General features: G+C 43.3%; 2 protein-coding genes across 4 annotated transcripts; one reads left to right on the top strand and one right to left on the bottom strand.

Moving 5' to 3' along the window:
* Window positions 1-331: 331 nt before the first annotated feature.
* Window positions 332-2,904, top strand: LOC102798100 (bcl-2-like protein 1). 2 transcript variants are annotated; one of them, XM_087840566.1, is made up of 3 exons: window positions 332-366; window positions 932-1,506; window positions 1,607-2,904. In XM_087840566.1, exons 2-3 carry the CDS (start codon window positions 955-957, stop codon window positions 1,733-1,735), a joined length of 681 nt encoding a protein of 226 aa, XP_087696692.1. In that variant the 5' UTR covers window positions 332-366; window positions 932-954; the 3' UTR covers window positions 1,736-2,904. The 2 variants fall into 2 exon arrangements, with proteins under 2 accessions (XP_087696692.1, XP_006784769.1); XM_006784706.3 differs by having other exon boundaries at window positions 332-462.
* Window positions 2,905-6,241: 3,337 nt separating this feature from the next.
* Window positions 6,242-10,593, bottom strand: gata1a (GATA binding protein 1a). 2 transcript variants are annotated; one of them, XM_006784708.2, is made up of 6 exons: window positions 10,476-10,593; window positions 8,450-8,681; window positions 7,850-8,350; window positions 7,254-7,399; window positions 7,015-7,140; window positions 6,242-6,915 (listed from the first exon to the last, which is right to left on the bottom strand). In XM_006784708.2, exons 2-6 carry the CDS (start codon window positions 8,661-8,663, stop codon window positions 6,628-6,630), a joined length of 1,275 nt encoding a protein of 424 aa, XP_006784771.1. In that variant the 5' UTR covers window positions 8,664-8,681; window positions 10,476-10,593; the 3' UTR covers window positions 6,242-6,627. The 2 variants fall into 2 exon arrangements, with proteins under 2 accessions (XP_006784771.1, XP_006784772.1); XM_006784709.2 differs by lacking the exon at window positions 10,476-10,593 and adding an exon at window positions 9,584-9,592.
* Window positions 10,594-12,840: the final 2,247 nt, after the last annotated feature.

Below are 12,840 nucleotides of genomic sequence, written 5' to 3'. Positions count from 1 at the left end.
GCAACCAGAAGTCGCACTTTCTCTTCCATGATAGCGTTAGGGCATACTGTTTTTTCTAATATGACACATTTGTTTATAAGTTGCCCAGTGCTCCAAAATGAGAAGACTTTACAATAAGAGGCCCCTATTCATTAAACACGAACATTTAACTTACCAGGTAAAGTGCTACTCCGTATAATTCAGAGTGTCAGTGTCACAACAGATGCAGCTGCATGTTTTTAAATGAAATTTCAGCGACTTCCTAATTTCCGGAATGTCTCCTTATTTGATTGGTCGCTTTGTATGAGTGGGTGGGACTTCTGGCTGCTGCTACCGTACAACTGTCCAACCGCCTACCCAGGCCACAAAGTGTGACGCTTCAGAAAGGTGCGTTTGTCTGGAGTATTCGCAGCAGTAGTTTTTAAAACTTCATAGCTGCTTTCTCAAACGGAGAACAAGGTTTTAGCAGCTCTAGGTATAATGGTGAGTGGAGGCGCCACATGTTCACGGCTTAAATAGAATTTTTGGTTGTTTATTGATTTCGTTTTTTTTTTCTAATTTTGCTGCGTTTCATGCGGAGTGTGTGGCAGCTGGTTAGCACGTGAAGCTAAAACTGGTAGAATCCAAGCGTGCGACTTCCTAGCTGGAGCTGTCAGCGATGGTTAGCTGGCATTCAGAGGCTCTGGTATAGAAGTGATGCTGGTGAACAGCTCAGGGCTAAGCTTGAAAAACTACTAGTTAGCTGCGGTTATCTCGCATGAAACGTTATTTTCCAAATTTCTGCCACAGTTGCAGTTGTTTCCTCATACATAAGTTTACTTTTTTTTTTTTTTTTACAATTGGTGAAGAGTAAAGACTATAATCAATAGAGATGGATGCTAAAACACAGTTGCAGGAGTTGCTCAATTTTTAAAAGAATGAAGCTAACTGCAATATCCGTCTGTGCTTCCAGGTGGCCACTCCAAGTGAAGCCTAATGTGCCAGATGATACACCGGTATGACTGGCAGGAGAGATCGTGGCATTTGATTAGCCTGGCCCTGCAGAGGAGGTCCAGAGTGAAGATGCAGTGCAGTAACCGAGAGCTGGTGGAGTTCTTTATAAGCTATAAACTGTCTCAGAAGAATCACCCAACTTCCCTTCTGAGGCCAACCAATGGGGGCCAAAGGACTGAGAGAGACCTGGCCAAATCCCTGCCTGCGTACAATGGCATAGAGGTTTTAAAATCAGCTCTTCTAGACTCAGGGGAGCAGTTTGGTTTTCTGTTCACACAGTCTTTTAGGGACGTTGCTTCGCACCTCTGCATCACACCAGACACAGCCCAGCAATGCTTCAAGAGTGTGATGGAGGAGTTGTTCAGGGATGGAATTAATTGGGGGCGTATAATTGGTCTGTTTGTCTTTGGTTCTGCAATGTGTCTGGACTGTATTGACAGCAATATGAGTGAGCTGGTACCCGACATTGCAGACTGGATGACTGCGTATCTAGATGATCACATTAGTCTGTGGATCCAACGAAATGGAGGATGGGTAAGTCAGCAGGGGATGAAGTTGACATGAGGTGTGCAACTTTTGGGCTTTTAAAGGGTGGGAAAAGTCATTTAAAACACTGTCTAATCTTTTTTTCCAGGACCGCTTTACAGAGATATTTGGGAAAGGGATGTCTACAAGGAGCTCTGGGGAGTCTCTGAAGAGATGGCTATTTGTTGGAGTGGCATTAGTAACAGGGCTGCTGGTTGGCATGCTCATGACAGATTAACAGTGAAGGTGCTACGTCTCTGCTGTCACTGAACACCCTGTGGAATGCTAAACCGAGGGAGGGAAGCGGTTAATGTTTACATGGAAGCCCAGTCCACATGTGCAGTGACCGTAGTGGGATTCATAATGTGTAACTTGGTGAGCTGTTACAGACTACCTGCTCGCCTTGCTTTGACCAATGTGTTTTTATTTTATTTTTAAACGCACAACAGTTTAGTGGCTGATGTGCCCGTTCAGAGGGCAAATGCTTTAAATGAACCTAATAAAAAGGCGGTGAAAGTGATTCAGCTAGTCTAAGCTCTCTTTTTCCTGTATTATTCAGGGAACAACATGTATGACTGAGACTCTATGTTGTATCCCCCTCCTTTAATGTGTAATTCTCAGCTTCTTTTGACTGTTCTTGAGTTTTTAAGTCTGTTTTGAAAAGTTTTGCTGAGTAAACTGTATGGAGTGCAGAGGCTATCCAAAAAAATCAAATCCATGCTCTAGCAGAGGCCTGTGTTGAGTTCTCTAGGACACACCAACTTCCTCCAACAGTCCAGAGACATGCATGTGAAATTAACTTTTTCCATCTCTTACTAGTATCTAAAATTAAACCATACCAAATTATCCATGTGCAACAGGCTACATATCCATGATTGTATTCAGTGTTTTTTGGCTGTTCCTCTACGGGATCAGATTGGATTATCTGCTACCATTTTGCCCTACTCCTAGCACAGTCTTGTCACATCAACCCCATGCAAGTCCCCTTCACTACATCTGTGGTCTGCCTCTTTTCCTCTGTCTGGCAGCTCCATATTAACCATACTTTGTTCACCAAGTCCACTATTCCCCCCCCCCCCCCCCCCCCCCCGCACACGTCCAAACCCTCTCAGCCTCGTTTCTCCAACTTTGCCTTCAAACTGAGCTGTCACTGTGACATTAACTTCTTCAGCTCTGCCAGTTCCACCTTGTTCTTGTTCTCCATTCTCTTGTCAGTGCCACAGTCTATAAACCATACATCGTAGCAGTGCTCGCTACTGTCTTGTAAACCTCCCCTTTCACTTATGCTGCTATTGTTCTGCCACAAATCAAATGACGTGACTCCATATGAAGTATCTTAAAAGCTGGAATTAAATGAGATGTATTCTTTTACACAATGTGCATTAAAATCTTCTTGAAAATATAAAATCCACATGTCTTTGTCACCATATCAACATGTACACAAAGCTATATACCAAGGTCTGATCTACATGCAAGGGAGATATTCTGCTAATGCTTCTGGGCAGTTATTGAGTCAGTGGGTGCTCCACACCAACTATGCATGAAATAAAAATAGTAGGGCAACAAGAATAAATAACAGACAAGAGGAGTATATACAAAACAGGAGGAAGGCACACAATAAAAATACACATTAGAGGACGGGTTGCAAAGTGCTTGGAAGTAGTGCAATGAAATGAGTATAGAATCCATGTGTGAGTGTCATGAATGATGAGGGTTACTCAGTGGCGTGGATGGGTGGGTGGGGTGTTGGGTGGAATTGCTTTACAGTCTGAATGGCCCAGGGGGAGGAGGTCTTTGTGTCCTAGTTTGAAGTGTAAAGATGTGTACAGTTTTACATCATGCACAGCCTCGCTTAACAGCAGTGTTGCACTTTCTCCACATGGGGGTGCTAATGTACCACATATTCCAAAAGGAGCATGCTTAAAACTAAGCTGTGCTACTTTGCTTTCAGTTACAAGTAATTTCAGACATGACAGCTGTTGTGTTTGCAAGCTGTTCCATCACAGTTTTCTCACAAGAAAGTCAAATTAGACACAGAGAACACGTGAATTCTCCCAGTAATGGGTTTAATCTGTCTGATCACACACCACAACAAGTAGTTAAATCACCCACTTGCCACGCTAGAACAGCTTTTCACAAGATTATTCTGCGAGCTCTGGATGATATAATGATAGTACGAATGGGAAAGGAGACAAGCAGTGAGGCAGCGGGAGAGAGAAGGCTCTAACGGATGGCCTTGTGAGTGAACTGGAGAAGGCCTGTGGTTGCTAATCTATCCCCGTCATTTGTTGCCATTTCCCCAGAGCAGAGCTGACAGCTGCAGCAGATAAACAGCAGATACAGACAGTTGAGGAAAAGAGTATAAATTATGGATGTGCTTGCCAAATCATCTTATTCCTTTAAAAAGAAAAAGATCATGTCTCCCCCTCCCCCCCCCACACTTGTCTCGTGTTTGTTTTGCTCACGATAACTCCTGCAGAGGTGAGCACTGCGGATTGGTCTCCACTTTAGTGTGGTTTAGAGTCAACTTTGAGTAGATGCTGTAAACGGATTCAAATAGAAAGCCACCCTTATCTCGCTCCGTAATTTCACAGGGCACTATCACAAAGTATTCCCATAATCAAGGTCTTTGGGGACTCAGTTGGGTTATGTATTGTAACGGTTGGCTGCTAATGAATGAAGCTGCACTAGGAGGAAACATTTTTCATATTATTTTTTCTACTGTGGATTTGTTAATCGAGTTGAACAAAAAACAAGCAAAAAACGCTTCTATCGATAAATTCTGTCAAAGACTTGGTTTATCACCAATACACCCAGTGGTGCGTGTCATGCAGCGTTATGAGTAGGTGACTTGCCCAGATGTTCACAGGGCCGTACTCGCTGACATGAAACCGAATGCATAAAAGAAAATCTTATTTCTCCTCGAGGTCTGCAGTGAAGCGTGCACGAATCAGTGGGCGACGTGGGTGATAATTTATAGATTTGTCTCGAGGGAAGCATTCTGCGAGCGTACTCGCAGATTATGAAACATGACAGGATTCACTTGGCCCAAACATGACACACTGGTTTTGTAACCAAACTGTTCTTCTACACCCCAGCACCTATTCACCTACAACACCCAGTTACCGGACCTTCAGATGATTACAGTGATATGTGTGTTTGTCTTTGACACCTAAAGAGACACTGTGGCCCTCAATGACTAACTGACAGGGAGTGTTGGAGTGGCTGTGCCAGCAGCAGGTGGATGGTTTGGGGTCTGTGGCCTCAGTGATAACTTATCAGCCACCCCCCAGTACTGAGCGAGCAACCCCAGCCCTGCTGCTCGGCCTAAAAAGTACACAGACATGTATACACTAGTATTAGGCGTTTCTTACATAAGCTGTTGAGGCAAGAGTCTGTTAAGACCCTGAATTCAAGGTGTTTCTTTGCACAGAACAATATGCATCTTGCGTTTTGTCGTAAAATTGTGCCAGAGAGCTTTGCCTTTTTGTACTAATTTAACCCTAATAGGGCAATACTGCTGGGCAATGTGTCCATTATCAAACAGCCTGCCCTGTTTGTTTTTTTAAGCCATATTCCTCTAGAAAAACAATCAAATCAGCTCCAAATGTCTGAATATTAAAATATTAATATTATATCAACATAAAAAAAATCATTCTTTAAGCCTGTTTTAAGTAAATGCATGTACCCTTGTACTTATAAATAATTTTAGGCATTTACATTTTAGTTTATCTGGATTTCTTTTTTTTTTATTTCCTGCTTCTTCACTTGCTGTAGCACAAAGGTCAGAAACTACAGAGAGGTCAGCCAAAAACGAGGCTGAGGAGTCAGTGCACCTAGAGTGTTAAGTGCTTTGTGTTTGTTCAGATAACAATGCATTCAGCTGGTTAACACAATCACAGATGTTCTTACACAGCACATCTTTGAATGCTGTCCCTCTAGGGTTTTTCAAAATAAAACGTAATGGCACCTTAATATGTCACGCACTGTTAGAGTTTAAAGTGAAAAAGTAAAAGTCAAACTAGCCCTTGTTTCTTAAATGTTCACAAGTCACTTTTAATTCCTTTGTAATATATTTTACAATTTTGTCAATCTAGCCGTGATCTCGCCTTTACTTTGTTAAAGTAAATTTGACTGGTAATAGCCTGATCCATTTACTGAAGTAAGAGTTTCAATGTTGGTGAGAAAATTTTTTTTCTTCTACTTCATTAAATTATCTGAACAAAGGCAGAATTCACCTCACAATCTACATGTGCTCAGCTTTCTTTGGCCTACATGGGCGAAAATAAAACACGCAAACGGCAGCGACGTCATGAAACGTATTGTTGTCTTCTGATTTCTAAACACGTTCTCTGTAGTTTGAGACCTTTGACATGAAAGTGGAAAACTGTAAAATTGAAACAAAAATCCCCTTCTGCACATTCAAACAGAGATGAGTAATGAAAAGTACAAACGTGACCTCGTGCGTCCAGTTGTTCTGTAGCTCGTCTAAATATAAAAGCAGTCATAAGTGGTGCACTTTAGTTGAATGTTTGTCACTTATGCGGAAAAGACGATTTGCATACCCGCTATGTACTATTACACTGTCAAAGTGGAGAACTGCCAGCACAAAGACACCATTATACCAGGGCAGGGGAGTACAATAACCTCCCACAGCAGGCCTTGCTGTGGTTAGCTCAGAGAGCTGAGGATTCAAATTACTTAAAACAAAAGCCTTCATAAGTCAAACAGAATAAGTCACGCATTTTTTTTCTTTAGAGTTTTAATATGGTAATATGAATTATGCAAATACAAAACAGACCCCTGAAGCACAAAACTAAGGTATAGCTTTACTTTAAGAATAATAAAAGAAAAATTGTCACACAGATACCGTAAATCAGATTTGTGTTTGTATTTACAGCTGGGAGAATTCCCTTATTAGGGTGTTTACATATGCCAAAACCTGAGTGATTTTATCGGACTTCACACAAGTGCCCAGTCAGCACAGTAACACAACATGTGGATGAAACGCAGGTAAAATACACAGGAAACTCCATTCGCATGACAGCCAACAACACATATGTACAAATAACTGGCAATACAAAGAAGCGGGCTCGTGTCTGAGTATTCACAGGTGCCCGTCCTGTTATGTCACACTAGTGTGGGCACCATGCCAGAGTTGAGGTGGTGTGTGTAGGGTAAGCTGGCAGAGGGATGGAGCGGGGACGGTGTAGGCATGAGGTGAGGCGAGTGACTGTAGGTGAGGAGAGTCCCGGGGCCGAGGGAGAAGGGCCCACCGTTGTCGTCCAGGGAGGGCGGCTGAGTCACCTCCATGTACGGCTCCAACAAGGCGGCCTTCTTGCTCTTCTTGTTCTTGCTGGAGACTTTTCTGTTACGTGTTTGAATTCCGTCCTTCTTCATGGTGAGAGGCCGGTTAACCTGTAGTGAGGAATGAAAGAAAATTTTAAAAAAAAATTAATTAATTTTTTTTAATATTTAGCCAGGTGTTTGTGGATTTATCTGAAATGACTGACTCACGTTATGCAGTTTAAAGTAGAGTCCGCAGGCATTACACACAGGCTCCCCGTTGGCGTTGCGCCTCCACAGCGTTGTTGTGCTTGTGTGACAGTTGGCACAGAGGGTACCTGCGCGCTTGCTGACAATCTGAGACACAGAAAAGGATATAGTCAAGCTTTTCAAACGACCCTGGTAACGACGGATTATTTGTTCGATGGTTTACAAAGGAGGCAACAGAGGCCCGTATCAGCCTGTCATACCAGTCTCTTCTTGGGTCGGATTAGAGGTCTATTTTGGCCGTTCATCTTGTGGTACAGTCCACAGGCGTTGCACAGGTAGTGGCCTGTACCATCCCGGCGCCACAGAGGGGTAGCTGTGGCTCCACAGTTGACACACTCTCTGGCCTCTGTTCAGAGAAATAATGACAGCTTACAGAGTGTAACATATGACCGATGAATGTTTCTTAATATATTATTTCATGTGCAAAGATCTCAGTGACACATTATATAATGGGCAGACTGTTATACTCAATATAGAACAAAATGTTTTAGTTTCACAACACTCTCTCTCTCTCTTGTTTTTGGAACTTGCAGATGCTCGGTTGTTGTTGAAGTACAGATGTTCGAATTTCTATTTTGGGAGAGCTACAAGGGTTGAAAGTTTATTCAAATTTCTTGTAAATGTAACCATCTACAGTTCCATGAAATCTGCATCTGCTGAGAAAAATCTGATAATTTCCAAAACAGCCACCAACTGTCAAGGCTGAACTTTCAGAGCATTTTCATTTTATAGAATATTGTGCCAAAATGGTCCACCCAGGGAAAAGAAAAAGAGGCACCTGTCAATATGTCCTCACCTGGAGTGGATATCCTCATCTTGTTACGGAGTTTAGGGGAGTACGAGGGGTTGATCCAGGCCCCGGGGCTGGAGTAGAGGGAAGCGGAGCTGTAGTCCTGTGGGCCACTCATGTATGAGCTGTAGGGGCTTAGCATGTGTGGGTGGGATGATGGAGTGTACACGCTGCCAGCTGCAGGAGTCAGGTTGAGAAAGCTGCTGCTGGCCCCAGACCCCCCAAGCGGGCTCAGGCGCTCTGCCTTGAGGGCCTCCTGAAGACGGGGACTCTCCCTGCCCTCTCTGCCCGGAGACGAGTATCCATCTCTGGGAGTGGTGAAAGAGGAGGTCACTCCAGGGGTGTAGAGGGAGGTCGGGGTGTGCGAATGCAATGGCGTCTTAGTGAGAGGGCTGCTGCTCCAGGTGGAGACTGGGGGGTTGTAGGGCGAGCTCAGAGAGTGGCTGGGCAGCCCATCCAGCAGCTGAAGGTTGCTGAGCAGGCTCGGTGAGTTGAACATTGGTCGAACTGTGGAAAGAGGGAAAGAAGAAATAAGAGTCAGATCACAATTTAGAAGGCGAACTAGAGGATGGATTTGTTGGGTGACGGTGGCTTTGAAGCACTGACCAGAGCCGTGTCGGTAAGGAGCTGGCGCTCGGCTGAGGCTTGGGGTGGAGAAGAAAGAGGGCAGGCTGGTGTAGTCAGTGTCCTGGCCGGTGAAGAACGTCTCACCCTCTTCTCCCGGAGGCAACAGGCCAGAATCAGAGGAGAAAGCGGCCAGGGGGTCTGAGCTGAGCAGGGATGGAGACACCCAGTGGGACTGCTCTGATGAATCTTCCATGTTGGCAGGTAAAACAGCCTGTGGCGAGTATAGTGAGAAATCTAAATTGTTTTTGCTGTCAAATGCACCAACCCAGGATGAAAAGATCAAAGCTGTGCACAAGCCTCATTTTACACGAGTCATTTATTATTCATTCATGTACTCTTTGCACTCTACACCCTTACACTAATGCATTTGTCTTTACAGTTAGCACAGTTTGAAATAAATATAAAGACACGAGCATCGATTGGCTTTGTTTTTAGGTGTGTGGCTCTCAGTCTTTATGGAGACATGTCGTCAAAATGTCTTGACAGAGACGCCACCAAACTCCTCGCACGCTGGAGGTTTGCGGCTCTCTTAATTCAGATGAGAACGAGAGAGGCCGCGACTTTGATTGAAGCCGATGCATTATCACCGAGCTTCTCTCTTCACAACAACCAGTGCAACTTGAAGTTATCAGGGACAAGATCTCTCGACAGCATGCTTTTTCAAACTTCCTTTTCTAGGATCCTCATTTGACTGCGGCTGAAAGTAAAAACTAAAAATAAACGAGTCTATAAATGTAGCGACACAGCCAGTGACCAAACGGTTAACCAAGTGGCCCTACTACAATAGGTGTGCCAGTTAGATGAATGCAAAAGACGTGCCCTTAGGGATGACTGGCCGTGTGGACAAACAACACAGCAGCACACACAAAGTGTACTGGTGTTTGCTGGCAGATTTTTTTTCTTTTCAAGTCAGAGTGTTAACAGCAGTCTCTGTCACACTCTCACTTATTTGTGTGATTAATAACCCTTTTTGTTTTTGATTTTTTGGGAGCGATTCAATTTTTATCAAAGAAAAACGCAAATTTCGAGCAGATTTTTAGAGCTCGAGATGAAGGCCCCTTTCTGAAAACTGCTTTAAAAGTCGAATCAATGACAAATTCTTCTCCAAAATACCAGCGACGACATCCCACGGCATCATAACGTGCATTATAACAACAGCGGACGAGGCCTCTCCCAGCGCTGTATCTTTAGAGGGAAGAGAAGAGGAAAGAGAAGAGACTGATACTGGCTGATAAACTCTGAGAAAATCTGATAGACAGCATTATTATAATGCTAAATATATCCAGCCCCACTGATACTACATGAAACTAATCTCATCTGATTAATAGAAATCTGTTTGATGAGAAACGCAACAAGCGCAGCGACACAGCAGGGTGAGGCGGCACGTTGTGGAGGACTGATCAAAAGAGACAAAACTAAAAAAGAAACAACCCCAGAGGGATAGATGAAATAATTTGAAAATCACACCCAGCTGCTCATATCACAACACACTTAATTACCTTGAGTGTTATGCCCCTAAACTCCAATGTTAATAGATTGACATTATGCTACTTGCATTAAAACACACTGAACATATATCTACCGTGTAAAGCAGTCGACTTGTTTTTGATCTGGATATAAACGACTTCAAGCTGAGCTCGTGCAGTGGGCGAATTAAATTAATATTATAATTCATCTCTACCGTTACATATACTCGTGGTAATTATTGAAAATTCAATTGAAAATAATGAACGGAAAACAAAAAGTGTCACTTTCACAGAGAAGGAAACAGATTCTCTGTTGCCCTCATGCAAAGTTCTCGCCTCTCGTATCTCCACAATTCACAGTCTGCCAAGCAATAAATTGCCTCAGATGATCGTAATTCTCGCCAGTGAAAGTTTCACATGCACAATTATTCTTAACCAACAAAACTAGCCGGCTGTATTTAACGAATCAAGCTGGTTAACACCAGGTGTTTGGGGTGAAAATATGAGAACAGAAGGCAAAGTGCCGACCGGTCACCTACCTGAGTGGACGCCACCGACGACTGATGGGTGCAGTGAGCTTATAGAGCCGAAAAATGTATGCAGCCAGGTGGGAGGTGGTGCACAGCTGGACCTCACTGTAGGCTGATGGCTACAACTAAAAAAGTTCTCTAACTACCAGCAAAGTTTAGGGCTACGAGACAGTCCGTGGGAGGGGTTGGGGGACAAACATTTTTTTAAAAGACACACCTCTTTGGTCCAGAGAGAACGAGCTTGTGTGGGGCTTAGATGTTACATATGTACAGGCATGAGTTTAAAATCCCATTTAAGCGTGTCATCTACAGATATAAATAATGTAATGAATATTTGTGGCATCTGGAGCGTGTGCGAAAGGTGAAGGCGCTTTAAATCTTAGTTCCTCTGCTCTTCCTTTATGGCTGTGTGTGCTGCTTGTGTAGTATTGATAACGTGTTTGTATCTCTGATGATTTCCACAGAGGAAGCGCCGTACATAAAAAGCATATCAGGACCAAAACCAAGGCCGGTATGAAACAACTACACGTAGTCGATAGGAATCATCAGATCCATTGCACATCATATTTTGTGTGTTATATTGTCTTTTTCTAGATCTTATACTGAAACGCATATACTAATGCAATATAAAATAAACTCCGCTTCCTGCGGTGTGCATGCAGGATGGACACTTTTTTTGTCTGTTGATGAAATGTGCATACAGCCCCTGATAAGACCAAGCCCACATGGAAAAGAGTTTGACAGACATTTGAACAAAGCAAATATAAAATGCAAAGACACAATTTCTTTGTGGTCCAGCAAAGCTTAGAATGGAACACAGTAATGCAAATCGGCGAAGACGCTGCAATCATAGGGAGAGATATGGTCTGAGCACGGCCTGGCTGCGCACAAACCCGACACTGTCAAAGTCATTTGATAGTCAAAGCAGCTCCCCAACTTTCCTCTCTCTTTGTTCATTTACAGTTTTCAGGGAAATCAGGGGAGAAAAACAGTTGGGAAGAATTGATGCCTTTCTTTTTTTTCTTTTTTGAAAAAAAAAAATTAAACACTGGGGGGTTTTTTTAGGAATGAGGCAGATACGTTGAAATGCGTCCGACAAGGCAGCGATGGCTAACAAGTGGTATCAGTTAGGCCAGATGCAAATCAATATATAGGTCATGGCAACTGTTACACAAAAATTCTAACTAAGCCTTTCATTTCCCTAAACGTTCCACACACAGTATCACCGGTTGCTGTGAAATTAGTATCCTGGAACAACAGAAATAAACTGTTAAAGTAGTAAAAGTCAGTGAAGTCAATGTCCCAGGGACCCATAAACAGTTGGATATCAGGAAAAGCAGAGCTGTAATAAAATGTCCTCCTCATCACCTCCGTATAACTTCTGATGACGCCTGTGTCATGTTTTCTTTGTTGTCACGTAGATAAGTGAAGAAGAAACCTGCTCTGTTCGCACCTGTCAGTGTTTGTTTTTGTCCTTTTACGAGATTTGCTGTTGGTTCAATAATAAGACTAAGAGCAAGTGATTATACTAAATAAATAACCAAGCAATACACACACACACACACAAGCGGTGAATACTGTCTGAGTTATTATCTGCTCTTCATCTACCATATAAGACCAATTCAGATTCTTCCAGGAACATTTACACTAAGGCTGATGGTAGTACTATTTGCAAATACTACTTATTGTTCTGCAATGCAATAGAGTACCAGGTAAAACTTTAAAATTAGATTCAGGATTCTGTTATACAAAGCTTAAAGTTTGTCTGACATCATCGTGTAATCAGGGTATGCAGGGAATTTAAACTGTGGATGCTAATTTGTGCAGTGTAAGCCCACTTCAGGCAAAGCTGGATAGGCTCCAGCTTGTGCTATCAATTTATTGTGTTGACAACTTAGGTTTGTCCCCTCTAGGTTTTCCTTTTTAATGGCAGTTATGGCACAGCTAAATGTGAATGTGCTGGATGTGAAACACTGCAGCCTGGGTGAATGAGAGCAGTAGTATCAGAGTGAGATGAGGTCTCTGTGGCAGCGTGGACAGCCGGGCAGGGATGTGGCTGCCGCCACACTGCGAGTGTGCTGCTCTGCTCTGATAAGAGGTTATCAAGATGAAAGGAGGAGGCCAGGAATTACAGGCCCGCCGCTTACTGTCATAAAGCGGTACAGGCATACTGTCAGGGCTACAAGGCCCTACAGCGTGTAAGTGGCTGTACTACATAAATCACACAAGGCAAACACACGCACGCGGACACAGTTTTCTTCTTCTGTTGACAGTATCTCGACAGAGACAGTTTGAACCAACGCTGGAGTGTCTTGTCGGACAGTTAGGAGGTTGCTCAGGGCCTTTGTAGCTGGATGACAGATGACAGTGTGTG

This window comes from Neolamprologus brichardi, chromosome 5 (genome assembly GCF_056152115.1).
Source record: "Neolamprologus brichardi isolate AB-2024 chromosome 5, ASM5615211v1, whole genome shotgun sequence".
NCBI lineage: Eukaryota > Metazoa > Chordata > Actinopteri > Cichliformes > Cichlidae > Neolamprologus > Neolamprologus brichardi.
This window is presented reverse-complemented; position numbering and strand designations above follow the sequence as displayed.

Excerpts from the sequence above, each read along its gene's own strand:
- LOC102798100 (XM_087840566.1), top strand. The coding sequence starts at position 955 with ATGTGCCAGATGATACACCGGTATGACTGGCAGGAGAGATCGTGGCAT. Across the intron at positions 1,507-1,606 it reads TCCAACGAAATGGAGGATGG|GACCGCTTTACAGAGATATT; the intron begins GTAAGTCAGCAG and ends CTTTTTTTCCAG.
- gata1a (XM_006784708.2), bottom strand. The coding sequence starts at position 8,663 with ATGGAAGATTCATCAGAGCAGTCCCACTGGGTGTCTCCATCCCTGCTC. Across the intron at positions 7,141-7,253 it reads TCCGACCCAAGAAGAGACTG|ATTGTCAGCAAGCGCGCAGG; the intron begins GTATGACAGGCT and ends TCTGTGTCTCAG. Across the intron at positions 6,916-7,014 it reads TCTACTTTAAACTGCATAAC|GTTAACCGGCCTCTCACCAT; the intron begins GTGAGTCAGTCA and ends TCCTCACTACAG.